We start from the raw sequence: 18,667 nt of genomic DNA, 5'->3' as shown, positions 1-18,667 counted from the left end.
CAAAATTCAGCCACATTTATGCAAAACGGTCATGGAAAATTTCAACAAAAGAGTGCGTATGTGCCAGCAAAGCCGTGGAGGACATTTACCCGATATGCTATTCCATACATAACCCTATACAGTATACTTTATGAATCAATAAAAAATTTACAATTTTTAATTATAAACCTGTGTTTTCTATCAAAATTACTTTTTGCGTGAATTTTGGGACACCCTTTATATGTGTACATTCTAAATAGATCTCAGAGATAGCACAGATAACGATTAGGCTGTCCCCTTATGAAACCATACCTGGACCACTGGGACCTGTGAAGACACCTGACATGTCTTAGACTATTATGGAGCATTTTCATAAGCTACTGAATCAAATGCAGGGATTTGTCTGGGTAATTAGCCTCAGTTTGGATTTGGTAGATCTTTGGTTTATGTGTTGGACAGCCTTGCCCTAGGCATTAATTAAAATTCTTACCAACCTTATAGTGAATTGCCCTAAGTATTTTTTGGTATGACTCAGCTAACATAGTTGGAAGTACCTTACTGCATGTGGCCATTTGCTGGGCATTATTGATCACATGTTTACTGAGCACTGTTTGTATACCAGGCACTTTCCTAGGCACTGAGGATGCAGCAGCGAACTGTTATGTTCTAGCATTTTTTTGTTGAGGAAAGGCAGTATCTGATCCTTCTATACCCATAAGTAATAATCTGATCTGTGCTTGACTTTAGAGTCGGAAGTGCATTGGTGTCTTTGAGGGCCATACTTCGAAAGTGAACTGCCTCCTGGTTACTCAAACCTCTGGGAAGAATGCTGCCCTTTACACTGGTTCCAGTGATCACACCATTCGCTGCTATAATGTTAAGGCAAGTGGGTTCAGAGAAATCAAAAGTGATAATATTGACCGGCTTTGACTGTATTTATACTATGTAGAGTGGAGACATTGAGACAGATGCTTCTTTCTTCCCACTTTCTCTCTGCATCTATCATTAAAGAGTTTGTGCTTGAACTTCATCAAAATAAACAACACTGCCTGTATTAGCTTTAGCTCACCATAATATCTGAAGTTCATGTTGCATGTGCCAATAGTTCTTTTGTTAAAAATCATTATATAGAATTCAATTTCCTCTATAAAATTACAAAGAGATTGCACTAATCAGAGGCAACAGTTACTTTTTTTTTTTTTACAACTTCATGTGTGGCATTTATATTTGTAATTTTCTGGGAGAAATTTAAAAGACTGACTCTCTTAGGTATGAGAGAAGAATGGGAGAAGAAAACAAGGGCTTTCACAGCCTACAGCTTTTCATTCTACCCACAGCTTGTCACATCCTACCCACTTAAAACCATCTTAATTTTACCATCTCTGTCCAAACCTGTTTTAAAAGATACGCTTGGGCATTTAGTTGCTTGGTATCATTAACAGCAAATCTTGAGCACTTAGTGTGTTATTGGGCCTATTCTAGGTTCTAGGAAATTAAAGTTGCTAATATAACCCAGTTCTGGAAATTTATCAAAATTGTTTCTTGAAGGTCAGATTAAAGAGTGTTTGTTTAATCTGGATATGCATCAAAATTGCTAAGGACATTTTAAAAAATACATAATCTAGGGCCTACTGAATTAGAACCTAGGGATTGGATGTGAAGCTTGGGGTTCTATATATTTTAAAGGCATGGGTAATTATGGATCGGCTAACCTGACACTGGTTTGAACAAGATACTTGGGAGCTATTAAAATAGAGAATCAATTGCAGGAAAGCACATATTTCATTAATGCTATTACATATACAACTATAATTTTCTTTTTAGATGTCAAATACAGCTTTAACTTTATCTTTGGCTACTTAATTTAAGAGGTTAATACTCCATTCCTAGTGCCCTTTGAAGAATTTCTACGTTCCATATTAGGAATATGGGTAACATTATAGAATTTACATTTGTTTTTGTTATTACCTACAGCTTGAGAGTCTTTGGCCACATATTTCAAAGGAGAAAAAATATCTAAGATGGCCTTCTATAAAATAGATGATACTTCTTCCTCATAAAATCATTTCATACTCTGCTTTCAGAAGGGGGTTTCACATTTTGCTTGCTTAACCTCTGCTGATTAGGTGTTGTGTACTTTTATCAGACGCGAGAGTGTTTGGAGCAGTTACAGCTGGACGACCGAGTCCTCTGTCTTCACAGTAGATGGCGAATCCTCTATGCAGGACTAGCAAATGGCACTGTGGTCACCTTCAACATAGAGGTTAGTGGTTGGGGAGAGAAGGCTGAGTTCCCATGCCACTTGAAAGTAGTGTGAGATGTGTGTGGAAAGAAATGGAAACTTGTTGGGGAAGAAGTGGAAGACGGACATTTTCTTGTTTGCGTACGTGAGAAAGCAGTGGATTAACCACTACTCAAAAACTCTTATCATTGGGTGTAGGTGATATAAGATCCTGCATTCTGTCTGTACAGACCCAAGTGTGCCAGGACCAAAATGTAACTCTGCTAAATTAAACCAAGCCCGACGATTTGGAGCCAAATAATGAGTCACAAGTTAAACTAGTCTATCTCATTTTTAGGAATGACACCCTGAAAAATGAGCTTAAGTTCCTTTGAGTATGACACTGATGTGGTTTGGAACTGATTTGGGTTTCATGAGGGTAGCCTGTTCTATAACGTGAACTAAGTCAGAGGTTTGTCTTCATGCCCACGAGACCTCATCCTTTCCTAACTCAAAGATAGATTCATTTGTTGAGCGAACCTTTATTGAGCATCTGTTATGTGCTAGGCCCCAGGATGAGGCTTAGGAAATGAGTAGGGACCAATTCTTGATGACCCTGTGTGCTTTGCTAATGAAGTTGGACTTCATTTTGTAGGTTTTTAAAAAATATATATTTTATTGATTTTTACAGCGAGGAAGGGAGAGGGATAGAGAGTTAGAAACATCGACGAGAGAGAAACATCAATCAGCTGCCTCCTGCACACCCCCTACTGGGGATGTGCCCGCAACCAAGGTACATGCCCTGACCGGAATCGAACCTGGGACCCTTGAGTCCGCAGGCCGACGCTCTATCCCCCGAGCCAAACCGGTTAGGGCCGTTTTGTAGGTTTTAACATATGAGATACATGATCCAATTTGTATTTTAGAAAAAGTCACTCTGGAGTTGATAAGATTGGAAAATATTGGTAATAGTAGAGGCAGGGAGACCATTTGGGAGGCTTTCTAATGGAAGCTGACATGAAAGGTTACAGTGGTCGGCAAACTGCGGCTCGCGAGCCACATGCAGCTCTTTGGCCCCTTGAGTGTGGCTCTTCCACAAAATACCACATGCGGGCGCACACGTACAGTGTGATTGAAACTTCGTGGCCCATGCGCAGAAGTCGGTATTTTGTGGAAGAGCCACACTCAAGGGGCCAAAGAGCCGCATGTGGCTCGCGAGCCACAGTTTGCCGACCACTGGGTTAGACCAAGGATGAAGAGAAGAGAATGGATAAGAGATGTAATCTAAGAGATGGAATTGATGAGTTTGGTTACTACTATGTTGTAGCACTATATCTCAAGGTCATCTTGTCATCTTTTAGCAGCATGGTAGACATATTAGAATGTTTACTATGTTATACCCAATTATAGTATCATTCATATAAGAGTTGTAAAATACATCATGGTTTCTGTCTTTAAGAAGCTAGCACATATACTCAAGCACCAAGTTATTTGGTTCACTTGATAGGAATAGATTACAGAAGGGTAATTAGTGAAGGTTTTTGCATTCCAGATGTGAAGTGCTAATAGCCTAGATTAGATTTGGTTAGGGTAATAGAAATAAAGAAGAAAGAATACATTCAAACGATTTTAATCAATGAAATTTGATAATTACCTAATTCTTTTCTCTTTTATTAGTTTAATGTATCAAAGGTAGATAGAAGTCAGGAGCATCTTAGTTGAAAGATGATGACAAGAAATTCAAATAGTCTTTAAATGGTTGAAAAACCAGAGAAGATGGACCTCAAGGCAGAGATTTGAGACTCTGCAGAGATGTGAATTTTGAAGCCTTGCCGAACTCCTAGAATGCTGTGCTTGAAAGCCAAAGCAGTTTACCAGGGTTTTCCACCCATGGGCCGAACTCTCAGTCTGTCTCCCTAGCACCTCAGGGTGGCTGAAATCGTTGCTTAGCTCTGCAGGCCCCCAGCTGTGCTGCTCTGTGCTTATTTAGTTTCTGGGAGTTTTACCCCATGCATGCACCTCAAGTACATTTTTTGAGGTTTTGGGGAAGTGGGAGACTTTATGAACAAGATTGGTGTGGGGATGAGGGAAACAAGTCTGAGATCTGAGAGAAAGGGATGTTTGGGAATTCAGGATGTGACCATGGGACTCTGACTGATACAAAGGCTTCTGTGCTCCACTAGAAGATGTCCTGAAAGATGCCATAGAACTAGAAGTCAGTAACATCAGAATAGCAGAGAGGTGGAGGACAGACTCTTACTGAAATTGTCTAAGAAAGTCATTCTCAACTTTGGGGGGAAAAATAGTGAAGGAGTTCCTGGGACTGTGACATAGAAAATAAGAGTATGAAAAAAGGTGATCATTCATTATCATTAACTTAACGTGAAGGAGGGCGTAAAAAGAGAACCAGGTTCCAATTATGATCAGGACAGTGTGGTTGAAGTTAGAAATGAACTCATAAGGTGAGAGTTTGCCCCCACTGGAATGGGGCGGAGAGACTCATGAACACAAGGAGTTGGCACAGGAACGGCAGAGGTGGGAAGTTAAAGATTGGGGAATGGGTAAGAGAACTTAAGTGCAGGTAGTAGAATTTAGTTTGTGTTAAGGTAGTGATTTGGGTTAGTTGATTTTGAGGTTTACCAGCTAAGTTGCTTTTACTCCATATAATGGTGACTTATTTTTCAGAACAACAAACGACTCGAAATCTTTGAATGCCATGGCCCTCGGGCAGTTAGCTGTCTAGCCACAGCTCAGGAAGGTGCCCGAAAGCTGCTGGTCGTGGGGTCTTACGACTGTACCATTAGTGTGCGTGACGCGCGGAATGGACTCCTCCTCAGAACCCTGGAGGGCCACAGCAAGACCATTCTCTGCATGAAGGCAAGTACAGGGCAGAACAGGAGCCAGCTGCCTGGCACAAGTGGACGGTTTGAATGACGTTTTCCGTGTTGTCTGATGCCTTATTTAGAACACAGTCATCTTGAAAAGCGGAAGGAGGTTACAGTCCTTTTCCTCAGGCCGGGGTCACCAAGGGATGTGCTATTTTTAATATGTTAACTTAGAAACAATAAAAGTGTATTTTACTATAGACTATAGATACATTCTAATGCCCTTCTCTATAATCATTCTGAAGAGGTAACATTCCCAAATATACATTGTCAATTCATCAGAGTACCTGGTGATAGGACATACGTTTCAGTTCAGAAAATTTGAGAAATTTATTTTATACCTAGTCTATGCTCATCAAAATGAGAATTCACCAATTTACATTGCAAGTTACAGAGGAAACCCAGAACCTTGTACCGAATCTAACTCATTGAATTCTTTTCTTTAAGGTGGTGAATGACCTTGTGTTCAGTGGCTCCAGTGACCAGTCAGTCCATGCCCACAACATTCATGTAAGCCCTGTTGGCGTAAAGAAATCTTTAGTAGAATGGTGGTTAAAGCTTGAAAGATTCGTCAGATCTCTTACAATGTAAATTAAGCCCCTTTTCCAGTGAGAGGCTTAATAATAATCCCTATGCATGGGCTCTTAGATAATACTGAGTACCCTAGAAATTCTGACCTCATCAAAATTTTTAATAGGGGACAGACTCAATGTTTATGTAAGGTTTAGTTTGAATGCTGCATTTAGACGAGATAAATTGAGCATCTGAGGCGCTAAGAAAGTGGATATGATATATAGTTTAAAATAGAACTAACGAAAACAGCTGAGAGACTGCTCACGTCATAGAGGCAACTCTTTGAAGCCTCGTTCCTGGTCTGTAAACCTGGGGATAATCCAAGTGCTCAGGGACTTACCCAGATCCAATGAAATGATAAAAGTGAAAATATAGTTAACCTGTGAACAATACAGGTTTGAACTACTTGGGTCCATATATATATATATATGTGGATTTTTCCCCAATAAATACCTGTACTGTTGTTGATTTGTGATTATGAGTCCGTAGATGTGGAGGGCTGACTGTATGCACTATTCTATGCCATTTTATATAGAGGACTTGAACCTAGGATTTTGGTATCTTTAGGATATTGGGGTATGGTCCTAGTCCCATTCTTCCATAGATACTGAGGGACAACTTAACTTTTAGGGGAGTCAAGAGTTACATGCTGATTTTCAACTGCTTGTGGCCAGCGCCCCTAACCCCTGCATTGTTCAAGGATCAACTGTACTTCGGAAGCTATAAAGTACATACAGATAGAGCTGTGACCCTTCTTTTTCTGTGACACTAAGTTTTCTCCATCAGGATACATTTCATATAGTTTGTGTGGGTAACAAATGCTTGTAAGAGTACCCCAGCTGTTATAATTAGTGTAGCTATGTGGTTGTACAGGAAGCCTCAGAATTATGACTTTTAGAATTAGAGAATCATACATCTCAAAGTAGGAAGATACCTGGAAAGTCTACTGACTCCTCTCTCTCCCGATGCAGACTGGGGAGCTCGTGCGGATCTATAAAGGTCACAATCATGCAGTGACTGTGGTGAACATCCTGGGAAAAGTGATGGTGACTGCTTGCCTGGATAAATTTGTTCGTGTCTACGAATTACAGGTAGAATTTAGATCCAGTATTTTGCTTGAATGATTTGGGGAGACTGTCTACTTACGTTTGATATTGACATTTTAATATAGTAAGGTTGGGTTGGGGCCCAGGAATCGGCATTCTTCACAGGCACTCTAGGTAGTCATGAAGCAGCTGATTCCCGGACTGTGCTTTCAGAAACGCTGCTCTGGGATGCGTGATCAGCCTCATAGGTATCAAAATTTAAATGGTTTCTGGGCAGCAACTGCAGTCTCTAAACCAGCCGTGGGCAAACTACAGCCCGCGGGCCGGATTCGGCCCGTTTGAAATGAATAAAACTAAAAAAAAAAAAAGACCGTACCCTTTTATGTAACGATGTTTACTTTGAATTTATATTAGTTCACACAAACACTCCATCCATGCTTTTGTTCCGGCCCTCCGGTCCAGTTTAAGAACCCATTGTGGCCCTCGAGTCAAAAAGTTTGCCCATCCCTGCTCTAAACCCATCTACTTCCCTAAATGCAATTTGAAGTTGGAGACTTTGAAACTACAGAAATTGGTTGTATTAATTCCAATTACCAGCTTCTCCCTTAGGAGGAGGACTTATTAGAAAGATTGCCATTAGAGTATATTTTTCTTTTTTAAAATTCTCACCCAAGGATATTTTTCCATTGATTTGTAGAGAGTGGAAGGTAAGGAGTGGGGGGAGGGGGCGGGGGCGAGAGAGAAACATCGATGTGGGAGAGACACATTGATTGGCTGCCTCCTGCATGCACCCTAGCCAGGGCTAGGGATTGAGCCAGCAACTGAGGTATGTGCCCTTGACTGGGAATCGAACCCGAGACCCTTCAGTCCCATGGGCCAACACTCTAATCACTGAGCAAAACTGGCTAGAGCTAGATTATATTTCTTTTTCTTGTTTTTTTTAATTCTCACCCCAGGATATTTTTCAATTGATTTTAGAGAGAGTGGGAGAGAGAGGGTAAGACAGAGAGAAATATCCATGTGAGAGAAACACATCAGTTGGTTGCCTCCCGCATGCCCTGACCAGGGCCTGTGCCTGGGAGGAGCCTGCAACCAAGGTATGTGCACTTGACCGGAATCAAACCCAGGACCCTTCGGTCTGCCGGCCCATGAGCCACTGAGCCAAAACAGCTAAGGCTAGATTATATTTCTGTTAAAATGCTACTGAACCATGGCTGGGTGGCTCAGTTGGTTGGAGCACCATTCTATACACCAAAGGTTGCGGGTTTGATTCCTGGTCAAACACATACCCAGGTTGCAGGTTCAATCCCTGGGCATGTAGTAGAGGTTTTCGATCAATGTTTCTCACATTGATGTTTCTCTCTCTCTCTCTCTCTCTCTTTCTCTCTCTGTCTCTCTCTTTCTCCCTTCCTCTCTATCTAAAAATCAGTTTACAAAAACCAAAAACATATCCTCAGGTGAGGATTTAAAAAAAAAAATGCTACAGGTGCCTCACATATAGTTTTTAACCTGCCAAAGGCCTTCAGGGACTATGCTTATTAATCACAAGGTGTAAATAACCTTAATTCTCTTTTTGTTTTTTCTCTCCACCTAAGTCCCATGATCGATTGCAAGTTTATGGAGGACACAAAGACATGATTATGTGTATGACCATCCACAAAAGTATGGTGAGTGTTGTTTGCCATGCCACACATTTGCCTTTGAATGTATTTACTAAAAATTCTACAAACTGATAATAATGTTAATACTTGTCACTTCCAAAAATGACATCTGTTTCTGATATGCCTCATTATTGATTGCCTTTCTATTTCTTGGCATACTGTTATTAAGATAAAACCTAGTAATATTGTTGAATATTTCATTTTCTATTAATAGCTAAATAATTGCAATAAAAATCTGATAGTACCATTAAGTAGAAGATAAATTTAAGATGTTTTTTTTAAAAAAGAGTGTGCTTTTTCCAGAGACATTATGATCTGAACAGAATATTGGAGTCATGAGTTTTGGCCAGTATGACATAGTTATAGCATGCCTAAAAGTAGAAGCTAGCTAGCCCATTTAACTCTGCTAATCCTTGACTTATTTTATTTTTAAATTATGAAGTTGAACAAGAATGGATGGTTTTTCAGACTCTGAGTAGTAGAACCCTGTGTTCCAATGACATACAGATGCCTAATACGGAATGCCCTGTGGAAGCCAGAGCTGCGCCAGTTCAAGTGTAGGTGATGCCTCTGAGCTGCCAGTTGAGCTGTGAGCCAGGGTCCCTAGAGCGGCTCTGGAAGGAGCACAGCGTCAAAGGGTCTAGAAGAAAAGAGCTAGAGGATACTTTCCCATTGTACCATGGGACTGGTATTGGTTTAATGTCAGTATTTTCTTAAGTTGCTATAAGTAGCTTTTGACTCTTATTTTGAGGATGTTTCATAGTTGTTTTTTGGTGTGTGTGTATTCGTCTGATGTGATAAACCTCTTTCTCCAGATTTATACTGGCTGTTACGATGGCAGTATTCAGGCCGTGAGGCTAAATCTGATGCAGAATTACCGCTGCTGGGTAAGGAGTGAAACTGTTCGGAGTTGCTTAACTCCAGGCTAATTCATAGACCTTCATTGTCATCAGCGTAGCTTTTTTCTGTTTGAGCACCCACTTTATGCATTCCACTGTAGGACAAGGAAGCTTATTTTTTAAAAATGTACATTAATGCTTTTCTATATTTCTTTAATGGAAAATCTGTTTTAAGATTGGAAATGAAGTATATTTAAATACCCTCCACTCGGGTTATCTACCGGGTGGTTTTTATTTTGTTTTATTATAAAATCAGTACATTCTTACAAATATATCAACAGTGCATAAGTATATGAAAAAGTAAAAGTGTTTATTTTCCTGACCTGCCCAATCTACATCCATTCCTTACCGATTACACATATTAATATTTTGGTTTGTGTTCTCATTGGTTTTGGGGGGATAGGCAAATAAAAATTTGTCTTCTTTAAGTGTTAAACTTCAGCTTTCTAGGCTAAATTGCGTAGTTTTTGTTTTGGGGTGGGTGCAGGTGATTAACCCTCAAAATGTTCACACTTATCCCTTATAAGCCTTAATTTGTTTCATCAGTTCTAATATCAGTGACCAAAGAAAAGTTTATGACACTGAATTCCCCCCCTCCCCCAAACCCTAACCTTCTTTTTAGATTGATGGAATAAATTCTATTTTAAAATTTGATTTTGGGCTTGTCCACAGCTTAATTACTTTGCAGCTTTTTACACATTACTGTTTGCTTTTTAGTCTTCTTAATGAAGAAAAGCAAATCTAGTATAACAGGATGCAGAGTATACAAATACAGAGTTAGCTTATCTAGAGAAATGGGGAAAATACTGTCTGGTTTTAAAGCTAGAGAGATGGGAGGTACTGACAGGAAGTGCTCAAATTTGTATTGCATTTTAGAAATGAACATGTTAAGATTTATTACAAGCAAGCCTGTAGGGAAAAAGCCAAGACAAAGAGTCCTTATGCTTTCTGACTAATGATTGGAATCTAGTCACATTGAGAAGTAAAATTATAGTTAAAAAAAAAAAGTAGATGGTCACAATACTGTGATTCAGGTGATAAGATTTGTGGAAAGCCAGCTTCCATGGCAAACAGTTTGCTACAGCACATATTTCCACAAATTTTTTTTTCTTTTTAATCAGGCACTTTTACCTTTAAGTTTACATGTCAGTAGTTCTTAGAATTGTTCAAAACAGCCCTTTCAGTATCACAGGAACACTCTTTGTCTTTTTAAATAAATGGACAAAGAAACTCATTTTATGATGGCAAGATAAAGAATAAGTATGATATAAACTGAATTTTATGGTAACTTGTCTATACATATTTATTAACTTAACGATGTACTGGCTAACTTAGTGCTTTGCCTTCTTAAAATACCAAAATGTTAGAAGACTTCCCAGTCTTTTCAAGGTTCCTTGTCATATTGATCATTAATTTGGTTGTCTCTGGCTTTGTTTTGTTAGGCAAGAATAAATTAAATAATAAGGGGCTTATTTTTTGTTTCCATTAAATTTATGGTATACAAATAGGAATGGTCTATTTGCATGTTTCTGGTACCCTTTTTAACTTTTTCATTCTATTTCTCTCCAGTGGCATGGTTGCTCTCTGATATTTGGCGTTGTGGATCACTTAAAACAACATTTGCTGACTGACCATACAAATCCGAACTTTCAGACTCTGAAATGTCGCTGGAAGAACTGTGATGCTTTTTTTACTGCTAGGAAAGGATCCAAACAGGTACATTGGGATTTGAGGTCACCCTGAGTTCATTTGATCCCTGGGAGCAGGGTTTGGAAACCTTTTGCCTCATTAGAATGTTCAGAATTTTAATAAACTAGAGGCCCGATGCACGAAATTCGTGCAAGAGTAGGCCTTCCTTCCTCCAGCTGCCCCCACCAGCTTCCCTCTGGCACTCAGGACCCAGGCTTCCCTCACAGCCCCAGCTTCGTCCAGAAGGTTGTCTGGAAGGACGTCCAGTCTAATTAGCATATTATGCTTTTATTATTATAGATTGGGAGAGCCGAGGGCTTTTTCCTTTTTATTATTACTCATAGATTTCAGAGATAGCATAATGAGGTTTCAAATGAAGAATGCTGGGTCCTAACTGCCTTTCATGTGTAGATCATAGAATGTACCCAGGAAGCTCTCCTTGCGTGGGAGTTTGTCTTTTCCTGCCAACTTCTCTCTCATGGGCCCTTTTCCCTTTATTCCTAGGATGCTACAGGACACATTGAACGACATGCTGAGGATGAAAGTAAAGTTGATTCATGAAGTTTTTTGCCTCCCATGTTGGGAAGTCATTAGTTGAACGAATTTCACATTGGCCCCTCACACTGGCCACTCTCCTCCCTTCCCCTGTGAAGCGGGGAAGGAGAAAGTGATTACCAATCAGACTTACCACTAGGGTAAGTCTGAGCAGCTCTGTGGGATGATAGGTTACACTTTAAGATCTTGCTGGAGGTTTGTCAGATTTTAAGGAACCATACTCCTGGGACAGCGTGGCATATGGTAATTTATGCTACTGGTGTTCTCCAGATGTTTATTAAAGATGCAGATCTGAATTGGTTACCTGATTTGACCCTAATCATGTTGTTTTACTGATTTCAGTTTGTGATTTTTACTTTATGTTCTTATGATGGTTTAAACTTGTAGTCAAGCTTTAAGTACCAGTTTGTTCAAATGCTAGATTTTTAGGATCAGTTTTAATTTTTCTGCTTGTAATAACTGGGTATTTAAATTGGAAGCAAATAGTTTTCTTTTGAACAATTATGTTTAGTGTGTGTCAATATTCTTTTGCTTTGTAGATGACAGAGCTGGCTTTAAATGTAAAGGAAGACAGTAGATTTTTAGCAGCTAGAGTGACTGCTCAGCTGACTATTTTAGGAGTTGAGACAGCAGATCACACAGTGGCAAGTCCTTACGGACAGTGCTCCCCAGCGACCCTCTCTGCAGGGTTTGCTGGAGTGCTTGGCTCAGGGCAGCACACAGACCTACTGTCCACGTGCAGTGGTGCTGTGAGACCTGGGCATCACTGCTGCAGGGGTGGCCGGGCTGTCTGACCTGGAGGTGCAGCCTTGACCTCCCTTTCCAGTTTCTGGCTCTCCAGGCTGCTGTGGGATTGAAACCTACAGAATGCCCTGCACTCACCTGCAGCCCCAAGATAGGGGAGTCAGGATAAAGCATCTGAATTCAGTTTTTAGGGCCTCAGCAGGCTTCTTAGGAACTGATTTCTTAAACCATTGTCTTGCCCTCACCTCTCCACTAGTTGGGAAGAAAGAGTGGAATCTGGTGAAGTTAAAGACCACCTGTCCATTGAGAGCAGCCACATTAACAAAGCCTTAGTGAGACTGCTTGGTTTGGGCTTTTCTCAGGACTCCGAAGAGAAGCTGTAGACGTGTTGCTTTCCATTCTTCTGTTTCTGGGTTCACTTTGAAAGGTTCTTCAGGGAGATAGAGGAAGGGAGAGCAGCACGGTGCACACAGCCACGCTTTGGGATGCGGCCCCTACTATGTTCTAGGATTGCAGAGCATCCAGGTTTCTCCCCTCTCCTGTCGGTGCACACACATCTGCTCACATGCCTCCTTCACTCTGGCTCTAGGGCAGGAGGACTTCACTGGGGATTCATGGATAGGTTTCAGGAGGGTGTGCGAACCCCCTGAAATTGTATGCAAGACGAAGTATGTGTCCTTTTTTCCAGGGAAGGCTCTAATGATTTTTACTGGATCCAAAAGATTAAGACCTACTAAAGGAGCTACTGCTGGATAATGAGTGGCCCCACAAACTACTTACTTCTGTCTTTGTGAATGGGAAAACTTTTTTGTTAACCACACTATTGAGGTTTACATGACACTTGAGAGAGACCAGAGAGAATCCTATTGTGTCAAGACTATTTGTGCTGTTTCTCTATGAGATTATGACGCTTTTCCCACCTCTCACCCCCATTTCCGGTACAGGTGACCAGAGAAGCCAGGCTGTTCTGTGGGTTTGGGAATGGTAAATTCCCAGGAAAGCGAATTTGGACTTATTGCCAAACCTGGCATTTTTCTCTGGGTAGTGAAGCAGCATTTCTCAGATGGCTGGGGAGTGTGCTAAGAAAGTCTTGCATGCATGGGTGCACAGGTGTCCTTCTGTCCTGCCTGAGGACATGTCTGCAAAGACGAGAGTGGTGAGCTTTGTAGGGCAGGTGCTGGGCAAGTGAGGGGAACCTTTGCAGGTAGAGTCAGTGAGAACCAGTTTGGGTTTCACTTTGGTGGAATGGTGCACAGTCTGCCTGCCTTTGTGTATATGAATGATCCTTGTACATGTGTATACGGATGGGCACCTGTACTTGGAATACTTTTCCTCATTTCGTAGAAATGTCCTTTGGAGCAGTAGCAATAATGTTTTTGTTTTAAGGATGTGTAAAATTTAACATCAGGTTAGTGTGTTATCCTAATCACACTGTTCTAGTTCTGTTTAGAAATAAATGCACCATAAACATCTTGGCTGCTTATGTATACTTATTGCTTTAAAGTGTCTTGAAAGTTATGCAGAATTTTGGCCATTTTTAAGTCTTCTTTGATGTCCTGACTGATTCTAGCCCTCTGTCGCCCTCAGAGAAGAGCTGTGGCTCAGGGGTTTGCATAAACTCTGGTATTTAGTACTTTATGAAGAAAGGAAACTGTTACATGACCTGACAGAACCTGACATTTCTTATCAGGAGTCGGAGGCCATTTTTTAGAACGTTGTTTTTTAATTATGTGTGCCTACTTCTAACGGCTAGAAGCCGAGGAGACCCTGGTATAAATCCTTTTGTGTGCGTGTGCTAGTGTTTTAATGGCAGTTTGTTCTGATATAATATCAGTCACTTCAAGTTTTATCCTAAAGTTTTAATCAGGTTCAAAATGTATTTTGGCATACGCTTCTACTCGGTTAAACACAATGCAAACAAAACTCTTAAGAGCAAAGAATTAATTTTGATCTGATGCTACTTGAAGAGAACATTATTGCTACCACACTCCTGCTTTTGTGGGGAGAAGTTTTTTCTGTCTCAGAAGAGTTAGCAATTGAGTGTTTAGCTCCTGACCTACCTATAAGTTATAGGCAAAATCATTGCTGTTTAAGTGATTATTTGCTTAACAAAGGTTTCTTTGTTTTTGTTTTTTGGGGGTCTTGGGGGGTAGATTATACAGTGGACAACTTCAGTGACTAGGTATGTGGATGGTTTGGTGGGAGTAGGTGTACAACATTTAGTGGAATGGTATGGTATGTTTTATGGAAGAGAATTCATTGGAGGGGAGATCAAAGTATATTGCGATGTGGTATTTGAACAGCATGTTCCCCCTGGTTTGCTCAAATAACTGCCATTAATATACACTGACGGACAGATTTTGTTCTTGTTGCCTAAAGGAGAGCTTTCAGAATTGCTGTGAAGGCCAGGCCTGCCACATTGATGATAGTGATCTCGTCCCTTCCCCACATCATCAGGACACTCAGGATGGCAAAGGAGCTGTCTAAGGACTAGGAATAGGAGCTGTGGTGGCGATTTGGGTTATACTGAGTCCCATATGCCAGTGGATGTGAAATGATGATGTAAACCACACCTACTGCTTATCAGACATTAATCCCTAACCTCACCTCCAACTCCCAGGTATGGGGCCCTGCTGGGTCACATGCACTAAAATTTCCCATGTTTGCTCTAAATTCAAGGTAGTAGCCCAATGGGATTGGGAAAGAGGGGAGTCAAAGAGGAAAGGCTATTGAAGATCTTCTTCCTGCCTAAGAGAAACACATGCCCTAGAGCTGCTCTAGCATGCCTGGTATTTGAATTTTTTATATTGAATATGGATTAGAAAAATGAAATCAGATGACATTTGACTGCAAAAATGTTTATAAGCAAACAGCTTAGACTTCTTACATTTTGGTATAAACCTGTGAACTTCATAACTTTGTAAAAGCAAGATACAAAGCAAATACAAGAGGAAAATAAAGTACTTTTACAAATTGTTTACTTTTGTTATCTTATCTGCACATTCCTAGCCAACCCCTTCTTTTCCATGTTGGTATAGAGACTAAGAAGAAAATTGGGTGGAAAACACAAGATGGTATAGATAAGCCACAGACCATGGGCCAGATTAAGTTTGTCAAGGTCATACACAGAGGTCAATTAATTAATGGAGGAGCTAAGATTAAAAACTACATTTCTGCTCCATTATACTTAGACTAGAGGTCTGGTGCATGGATTTGTGCACCGGTGGGGTCCCTTGGCCTGGCCTACACCCTCTTGCAATCCGGGACCCCTCGGGGGATGTTACAGAGCCGGTTTCCGCCCGATCCCCACAGGCCAGGCCGAGGGACCCCCACCGGTGCATGATCCGGGCCAGGAAGGACCGCTGGAGGGCTCCAGGGCGCGTCCAGCCCATCTCACCCAGTCCGGATCAGCTGGACCCCAGCAGCAAGCTAACCTACCAGTCGGAGCATCTGCCCCCTGGTGGTCAGTGCGCATCATAGCGACTGGTCAAATGGTTGGATGGACAATTAGCATATAGGCTTTTATTATATAGGATAAGTGACCCTGCAGTTATGGGCGACCCATTTATTCTTGTTCTGTATACCAAGAGCCATTCCCCTCCATTTCCTCATATATCTGAGTGATTTCTATGCCCAAGAAACACAAATAGGTATGACTAAAGTGGGATTCGGGGTTTATTTGTGTATTTTTCATTGTATAATGAAACTTGGGCTCTCTATATGTGAATGTAGGATTGGAAGCTATTCAGCCCATGGCTGATATCTAAATGTGAGAAAACAAAACACAATAGAACCTGCCTTTATTTAGATCTACTTTTTTTCAGAATGCAGCCAAACTTATGAGTCACAACCCACAGTATCCAGCTCTCTGTCACTGAGCTAGTTTCCTCCAGAGCAGACCCATCCTGAAATAATCAGACAGAACCAGTGCTTGTTTGGTGATTGTCCAGTGAGTGGTAGAGGGATCCAGCACCGGAGGTACTGATTGCCATTGGCTAAGGCTTCTGTGAACAGCCCAGGGCACTGCCGCTAAGGAGAGCATTTGCTTCAGAGCTGAGGCTGCTCACGTTCCAAGCAAATCTCCGCTGAGCTACAACTAGCTGAGGCAGACAGGCACTTGCCACCAGTTAAAGGACAAAGTTCCTTAACTAAAGGGTTAGTTTGGGCGTGACAGATGGACAGATGCCCTGAGGCTGAGTGGTAGTGAAGTAGAGGAGGAACAAGACCGATAAGGCGCCTGGAGGCCTGCTGGGGCGCCTGGAGGCAGCTACAGCGACCTCTGAGGTAAGTGGTTCTAGCTGTATTGGGTGAAACATCCTGAGTGATCCCGCACGGCCTTGGCTGAGGCCAGCTTGGTTCAGGAATACATGGTGAGCTGCAGCCACTGAAAGAGGAAGTCCCAAGATCAGGATGCAAACAAGAACAGAGTCCAGCCCTCGGGCTCTCACAGGGTAGGGGAAAGGCTCAGCTGGGAAGATTTTATAGGAAGCAGCAGCATCCTCCCCCAGATCTCTCCTGGGAAGGTACGTGTTTCCCAGCGTAAAGTCAATTTAGGAATGAGGACCCTTTGGTGTGTACATTCCCCAAGAGCCGCATTCCCCACTGTGCTTCCCTTTCTGTTCCTCTCCTACCCCGTCCTTCCACACCACTGGGAAGTGAAGCGCCCCCTGGTCCAGTCTGCCTCATGGACTCCACCTTGAATTTTAAGGTACAAGGGGAGTGTACTGCTTGCAGGCTTTACCTCTAGAACGCTGAGTTTGATGATGCCGTCTCCGTCCTTGTCAAATGCATTAAAAGCTCCTGTGTGGAAGAAGGAATACAGGCCAGAGGCCACAGGCTCGCTCTCCCTCTACTACTGTAACTTCTCTTAAGAGGACCATGTTCTGCCAGGGAGAGTGTCACCTATAGCCCTCCCTTTGCCAACCCATTCTGAGCCTAAAGAGGGCCTTCGCCTTTGTTCATCCCGGACAGAGTAGACGGGATGATCAGCCACAGCTCTCACTGCGGGAGGGGGCGGGAAGGGCACAGGAGAGCGGTGTGGTAGCCCCCACTTACTGAACATGCCCTCCAGCCTGACGAAGCAGCAGATGAAGCTGTCAAAGTCGATGTTCATGTATTTGTCTGCATACCTCATGGTAATGATGTCGTAGAGCTGGCTGTTGAGGTGGAATCCTGTGGAGGGAGCACTTGAGAGGAGGAAGTAGAGCTGCAGTCCTTAGGCCTGCATTCTATTGTCCCTGCCTCTTGGGAAAGGACCATGAGAAGCCCTTTCTCCTCCCTTTCTCCAGTAGCGCCCAGTGGCCTCGTCCTGGCCTCCCATTCCGGCTTCCACCAGCTCCAGTCCACATCCCCAGCCACCACCACCCCCTTTCCCAGCACCTGCATCGTTGACTGCATTTCGCATCTCGTAGCTGTTGATGGTGCCGGAGTGGTCTGTGTCATAGCGCTTGAAAATTTTCTAGCAATAGGAAATGTGAGGTCATTGGTTTCACGCTAAACCCCAGACTGAATCTCCTCCTTCACTCCCACACTTGGTCCTCTCTCCCCACCTGCCAGGCTTTGATCTTCTTCCAGAGGTGATGGAACTCTTGCAAGTTCAGCCTCCCAGAGCCATCTGTCTGGAGGAAGGTCAGGGCTACAGGGTGCACATGGCAAAATCCTCTGGGATTGGGAGGGGGTTTCTAGAAGGCTCTGCAGGGAAGGTAGCCCCATAGGAAGGCTCTGCCCAGGATATGCTAGCCACTGTCCTGTATTAATGCCCTGTCCTGTACTTAACCCTCCCCGCCAAACCTCCCCAATCAAAGGTAGTGTCTGTGACCCTGGGAACTTGCCTCCTTGGCCAGGGCCCAGGCAGAATCCCCGCCGGCGGTAAGAGCAGGGCCCAGGGGCTGGTCACAACCAATGGCCTTCCCAACGTGTACCTCCTCCAGTAGCCCCTTTCAGACCAGCAGCTGGAGGTTCTGACTCAGGACCTCCCTAAGCCTTTTCCTTGGGTGCGATTTTGGGCCCCTCTGCCTGACTGGGCACCCCTCATTGTTGCCCTGGCCCCCTGAGGGTTGGGGAGGGTGGCAGGAAGGATACATCCATGAGAGCAATCATGCTACGGCAGGACTCCAGCGTGAACCCTTGTGTCTTCAGGTCCTTATCTGGGAGGTATGGAGAAGAGGAACTACTTTCAGATAACACACACACACACCTACCCATCATCCCGCACAGACAGCTTGAACCACTCACGTTTGTTCACAACTGAGTTCAGGATATTCTTGAGCTCATCTGCACAGACCTCCATGTCCTGAGCAGGAAGGGAGGGGAGTCACGTTCAAGAGAACAGAGCTGTTGGGCAGAGGCTTTGCAAAATGAATTCCGGCTGCCCCTGTCTGTACAGTCCCTGTCAGTGCTATTGCCGTAGGGAAGC

At 42.7% G+C, this 18,667-nt stretch overlaps 2 protein-coding genes across 7 annotated transcripts in view; one reads left to right on the top strand and one right to left on the bottom strand.

The window, feature by feature from the left end:
- The window catches only part of ZNF106 (zinc finger protein 106), a 49,088-nt gene extending 33,858 nt beyond the window's left edge, over nt 1-15,230 (top strand). For all 4 annotated transcript variants that reach the window (XM_014534839.1, XM_014534837.1, XM_014534838.1 and 1 more), the window contains 9 exons: nt 727-861; nt 2,126-2,242; nt 4,886-5,077; nt 5,533-5,595; nt 6,630-6,749; nt 8,300-8,371; nt 9,181-9,252; nt 10,834-10,980; nt 11,458-15,230. In XM_014534839.1, coding sequence (XP_014390325.1) covers nt 727-861; nt 2,126-2,242; nt 4,886-5,077; nt 5,533-5,595; nt 6,630-6,749; nt 8,300-8,371; nt 9,181-9,252; nt 10,834-10,980; nt 11,458-11,514 — 975 coding nt within the window. In that variant the 3' untranslated portion in view covers nt 11,515-15,230. The remainder of the gene's footprint in view (nt 1-726; nt 862-2,125; nt 2,243-4,885; nt 5,078-5,532; nt 5,596-6,629; nt 6,750-8,299; nt 8,372-9,180; nt 9,253-10,833; nt 10,981-11,457) is intronic.
- An 805-nt stretch (nt 15,231-16,035) lies between these two features.
- Nucleotides 16,036-18,667, bottom strand: part of CAPN3 (calpain 3) — a 46,085-nt gene continuing 43,453 nt past the window's right edge. For all 3 annotated transcript variants that reach the window (XM_005860301.2, XM_005860306.2, XM_014534836.1), the window contains 7 exons: nt 18,487-18,544; nt 18,334-18,398; nt 17,802-17,870; nt 17,632-17,710; nt 17,308-17,424; nt 16,994-17,052; nt 16,036-16,636 (listed from right to left, as the gene is read on the bottom strand). In XM_005860301.2, coding sequence (XP_005860363.1) covers nt 16,610-16,636; nt 16,994-17,052; nt 17,308-17,424; nt 17,632-17,710; nt 17,802-17,870; nt 18,334-18,398; nt 18,487-18,544 — 474 coding nt within the window. In that variant the 3' untranslated portion in view covers nt 16,036-16,609. The remainder of the gene's footprint in view (nt 16,637-16,993; nt 17,053-17,307; nt 17,425-17,631; nt 17,711-17,801; nt 17,871-18,333; nt 18,399-18,486; nt 18,545-18,667) is intronic.

Source organism: Myotis brandtii, unplaced genomic scaffold (assembly GCF_000412655.1).
Source record: "Myotis brandtii unplaced genomic scaffold, ASM41265v1 scaffold133, whole genome shotgun sequence".
NCBI classification, from domain to species: Eukaryota; Metazoa; Chordata; class Mammalia; order Chiroptera; family Vespertilionidae; genus Myotis; species Myotis brandtii.
This window is presented reverse-complemented; position numbering and strand designations above follow the sequence as displayed.